Below are 5,437 nucleotides of genomic sequence, written 5' to 3' on the forward strand. Positions count from 1 at the left end.
AGACTGGATTGAGAATCCTACCCATTAAACTCATAGAGTTTGTATCCTTCGATGAGAACTGAGGCAGATCCGGCAATTTGAATGGCTCATCTGCTTCTTCTAGCGACATAGCCTTAATCATGTTATCTAACGATGATGACATACCTGAAGGCTTGCAATTTGATTGAGGGAAGGAGAAACTGATGAAATAAGCTGGAGAGATTTTGATGAAACAGTAAGAACTAGTATTAAAAAACCAGATTATACAAAAAGAAGGTGTAAACTGGTGGAAAACTTTTAGGATGAGGATGTTTTTTCGACAGAGATATTTTTTTGTTGTTGGATAAGACTCTGGCTGACAGAGAGTTTTCTAATCCCAAAAGAGGGATGCTTTTTTTTTTTCATCAAATAATTTTTATTTAGAAAATCATATCCATGGAAGTAGTGGTATCAATAATTTGAATTTTCTATATTATATAGATAATTGTTTTTACATTAGATAGAAGGGAATATAAAGAGTTTATAAAACACAGTTTATGCACACATAGGATCATATAGTCAAGATTTAATTAATTCTATTTACCCAATCTAGATTATAACCTTCGGCAGCTTTCCAATCTTGCTATATCATTTTTCTTTCTTGTGAGGTTCTGTTTGGACAACATATTGGTTTGGCTTTCTGTAGATGCAAGGTCCAGCTCAGAAATTTGAAGTAATATTTGAAAAAGGACAAATTTTTCGTTAGAGTAAGTGCATCGGGGTTTTTTCGCAAAAGTTTTTCAAACTAAAAAAATAGTAATAAAATCTAATATAATATTTTTTATTATGAAAGTTTTTCACAAAAGTTAAGAACGTTTAAGAAACTTTATTTCTTGTTTTGAGAAACTTTTACAACAAAAAAATATTATTTTATAAATTTTTAATGCTTTTATTACTAAAAAAATTATGGAGAGACTAACCGGTCTTAGCCTTTGGATAGTTTGGCTCTGCTTGGATAGTATGTTAGTTTGTATATCGAGGCAAATTATTTTTTGATAATAGGGAAAAAATATACTACTTGTAATTAAGAGAATCCTAACTCATTGTTTATTTAATTTTAAAATTATTACAAAAATAAACCAGTTGAAGACACATATCAAGCGAATCACTAAACTAGTTTAATCATGACGTTTGTAGGATCCAATAGGAGTGCTATAAGGCCTCTTAGTCGAACGCTAACTTTGTGCAAAGCATTTGAACGCTAAACTGGTTCAAGTCCTCTCGGTAAGAAAAATATTAACTATTTTGTTAGCCAAATGGTGGTGATCACACCTTTGGAGAAGGAGAGTAATATGGTGGTGGTGAAGAGCTGTAGACGTATGGCGGTGGTGGAGACTTGTAGTTCACCTTTGGAGAAGGAGAGTAATATGGTGGTGGTGGATAGCTGTAGACGTATGGCGGTGGTGGAGACTTGTAGTTCACCTTTGGAGAAGGAGAGTAATATGGTAGTGGTGGCGAGCTGTAGACATATGGCGATGGTGGAGACTTGTAGTCTACCTTAGGAGAAGGAGAGTAATATGGTGGTGGTGGATAGCTGTAGACGTATGGCGGTGGTGGAGACTTGTAGTCTACCTTAGGAGAAGGAGAGTAATAAGGTGGTGGTGGGGAGCTGTAGAAGTATGGAGGTGGTGGAGACTTGTAGTCTACCTTTGGAGAAGGAGAGTAATATGGTGGTGGTGGGGAGCTGTAGACGTATGGGGGTGGTGGAGATTTGTAGTCTACCTTAGGAGAAGGAGAGTAATATAGTGGTGGTGGGAAGCTGTAGACGTATGGAGGCGGTGGAAACTTGTACTCTACCTTAGGAGAAGGAGAGTAATAAGGTGGTGGTGGGGAGCTGTAGACGTATGGTGGTGGTGGAGATTTGTAGTCTACTTTAGGAGAAGGAGAGTAATAAGGTGGTGTTGGTTGAGCGGCGTAAACATATGGTTTTGGATGTGGCGTATAGTTAGGGCCTTTTCTTTTGTATTGTATTGGAGATGGTGGTGATGCCGAATAGTATGGGGAATACGTTTTAGGTGAGTGAGGTGGTTTGCGGACCGGTGAATTGTATTGCGGGGTTTGAGGGGAGGAGTAAGGATATGATGTGACTGTAGCCGCGATGGCACTCAAGGCCACGACATAAATCATGCAATGCACTCGCCCCATCATTCTTGAGGATTTCATAATACTCGTCGCTGCTCTTTTGGTTTCTTTGTTTTTGTTATGATTTACTTGAAAATGAATGTCCTTTATATAGTATTTGTCTTCCGTGTGTAAATACTGTAGTATCTTCCCAACTTGGGTTCGTGCTATTGTGTGGCACCACTTTCTACATTTAGAGGACGTGCTAGGTTGTTTGTTTGAAAATAGTGATGTGTGGGATGTATGAAAATTATTAGATTCTCTAACAACTTTCAATAGGTTTAAAATGTTTTTACATTATTTTGTTTCATTTATAGTGACTTGATTTGTTTCGAGAACTTATAGAAACCAGATTATTGACAGATTGTTTAGCCATAAAGAAGAAGACTAAGTAACAACACTATAAGCGGAATAAATCAATTTAAATAAAATTATTATGAGTAAAGTTATACAATTATGGATCCTTATTTTTGTTAAACATAATATGTAATTTAAGTAAATTTTAATTCAAATTTTCATTTATTTCTTGTAAGAATACGTTTCACCCGTGAAATCTTTAAACGTGACAAAAGTTTTAATGTGGTAGAGAAAATATTGATAAAATATTACTATTTATGACAACATGTCGGATCAATGATTACATCAAAAAAAATATTTAGAGGGGGGTATTCAACTTGATGTTTTAAAGATTTGGTAGGATTTTAATATTTTAGAATTTTGAAAGATTTAGTAAGTTTTTAGGAGATTTGATTGTGTTTCAGAGTTTTTCTATTTTAAGAAAATAAAATGAAATGTGATTTTATGAGATTTGATTATTAAACTTTGGGTGATTTTATAATATTTTACAACATAATACCAAAAGAAAATCAGATCAATAGTTTGAGTTATATCCTTAGTTAATGTAAAACTTAAACCCAGAAACTGATCAATAGTTGGATCAATAGTGATGTTCTTTTTTTTTGTGTCTCCAAATAATAATCTGATCGAACTCTCCAAGAGTTCAAACCCAGAAACTGATCCAAACCAATAGAATTCATTATCCCTTTACTCTGCCTCTGGTGATGCTGCAGCAAACCCAGAAAACTTGACGGCTCAGGCTGAGACTGGTGGAGAAGGTGGCTGATGATTGGCGGGGGTTTTTGGCTTCAAGATCTTCAGTCTTTTTTTATCTTTGAAATCTTTCAAAATTCCAGCTCTATAGGTATGATTTTGATTGTCATACTTTTCAACTAAAAAACAAAAGAAAATCTCTTAAAATCAGCAAGTTTTCAAAAAGTTGTGATATATTGAATAATAAAGAGATTTCAAGTAGGTTTTAAAAATTATTGATTGAATAACAAGAGATTCTATATTATTTTAAAGGATTTTACATAAATCTTAAGTTGAATAACTTAGGATTTCAGAAGATTTTTAAAAATCCTCAATTGAATAACAAAGAATTTTAAGAATACTCTAAAATCCTTTAGAATGTCAAATTCAATTAATTTCAAAATTTTAAGAAGTGTAATATAAGATTTATAGGAAATGTAAAGATATGAGTACTAGTTTGTTCAAATTTGTATTTTAATTTGCTGATTTTTTGTTAAATTCACTTCTTTTTTTAGTGTTTGGGATCAAAATTTAGTATATTATTTGATGAATAACTATTTTTACTAAATAAATTAGACGTTAGATTTAAATTTTTTTAAAGTACAAGTTAACAAAATATAGTACATGTGAAAAAAATTCAATAACATTGTTTTTTTTTCTTAACTTTTTTGCTAAATATATAATGACATGTAGTTGTAAATAGTATAAATAAATGAGGGTAAATTACTAAAAGTTGTCTGAAGCTAGCGAAGACACATTACCATGTTTCTCAAAACATATTTCCCTATCTTATTATATAAAGTTGGGTTTTGAAAGTTAGTCATTAACAAGATTTTGACATGTGTCAAGTTATCAATCTGAGATTTTGACATGTGTAAAAGTTAATATTTATTAGGAGGAATTTGATTACAACAAAAACAAAATATTTGTTTTAAAACATATTAATAATATAAAAAGATAATTATAAAAAATTACAAAAATTATAAAAATTGCAAAGTTTTTTAAATAATTATACGGATATAATATATATATATATATAAAATTCGAAATTATAATATTATTTCCTTCTTTTATTTTTTAGTTATTAATTCTACAAAAAAATAGAAAAAATGATTAAGGAAAATATACAGTTAATTTTTAATTCTAAATTTTTGTAAATACTCACTTCTATATAAACATAGAAGTTTAGGGTTTAGGGTTTAGGGAAGGTAAATTTTTCTTATTTTTCTAAACAAAAATTTTCTCCTACTTTATCTTTTTTCAGTTGGGAATAGGTAAGATTAATTTATTGACCAAAAAAAAAGATTAATATATGCCTCTTCTTTTTCTAATACTGTATTTTAAAATTTATTGTAGTATTTTTAGATTGTTTTATTTAATTTATATTTTTATCTTTTAATTATTTGGGATCCATATATTACTATGATTATAATTTTTTATTGTTTCTTTAATTATAATTTTCTATTGATTCATATCTTTCTATGCCTCTCAGTTAATTTTCTTCTAATTTCTCTAACCTTGATTGGTTGGTCATAAACATTTTTTTTTTTTTTGCAAACATAATTGTTACCATTATTCATTCAATCTCAAAGGGAGATAACGAGTAGAAGCTCATCAACCTAATGGATGGATAAAATAGGTTAATCAAACACAAGCTTACAAAAAATGTAGCTAGATAGATTGGAAAAAAATAAATTGTTGTTGATAGATCCATATGAGCTCAAAGACTGTGACACCCAGATGTGCGGAAAAGTTTAAAAAAATTAATTTGGCCACTTATGTCACCAAAATGTACTTATTTTTCGGTCAAGGGTTCTCAGGAAACTTCATGATGAGTGACTTTCCTCGAAGTGATTGTCGAAACTGTGCAAGTGAGGACAAAACTCAGGAATATATCATTTGTTGATTTGTAGAGTCGGTAAACAAGTTTTTAAAGCAATCAAATATAGATGGGTCCACGGGCTGGAAATAGATGTTGGACCCACTTAGGAAGGTGGGCCCATGGACTGAGAGTAGACATGGCCTCACTAAGCAAGGTAACGGTTGAGGCGTTATAGAAACAAAGTGATGTGATCGCGGGAACGGAGCCTGGCCAAGACAACTGAGATACACAAGGCGACCCCGAGACGCCAGACCAAGAAGCACCGGACATGGACAAAACGCCTACTTCGCACACGGCCAAGGCATTGATAGCTTTCCCCGGAGTCAT

At 31.9% G+C, this 5,437-nt stretch overlaps 1 protein-coding gene across 1 annotated transcript; it reads right to left on the bottom strand.

Annotated features, from left to right (window-relative positions):
• LOC104732958 (extensin-2-like) lies at window positions 1,043-2,198 on the bottom strand. The gene has a single exon (XM_010452562.2). The coding sequence runs from the start codon at window positions 2,179-2,181 to the stop codon at window positions 1,285-1,287; it is 897 nt and encodes a 298-aa protein (XP_010450864.1). The 5' UTR covers window positions 2,182-2,198; the 3' UTR covers window positions 1,043-1,284.

Source organism: Camelina sativa, chromosome 12 (genome assembly GCF_000633955.1).
Source record: "Camelina sativa cultivar DH55 chromosome 12, Cs, whole genome shotgun sequence".
Lineage (NCBI taxonomy): Eukaryota > Viridiplantae > Streptophyta > Magnoliopsida > Brassicales > Brassicaceae > Camelina > Camelina sativa.

Bases quoted from the DNA above. Each gene is read 5' to 3' on its own strand.
- LOC104732958 (XM_010452562.2), bottom strand. From the start codon at position 2,181: ATGAAATCCTCAAGAATGATGGGGCGAGTGCATTGCATGATTTATGTC.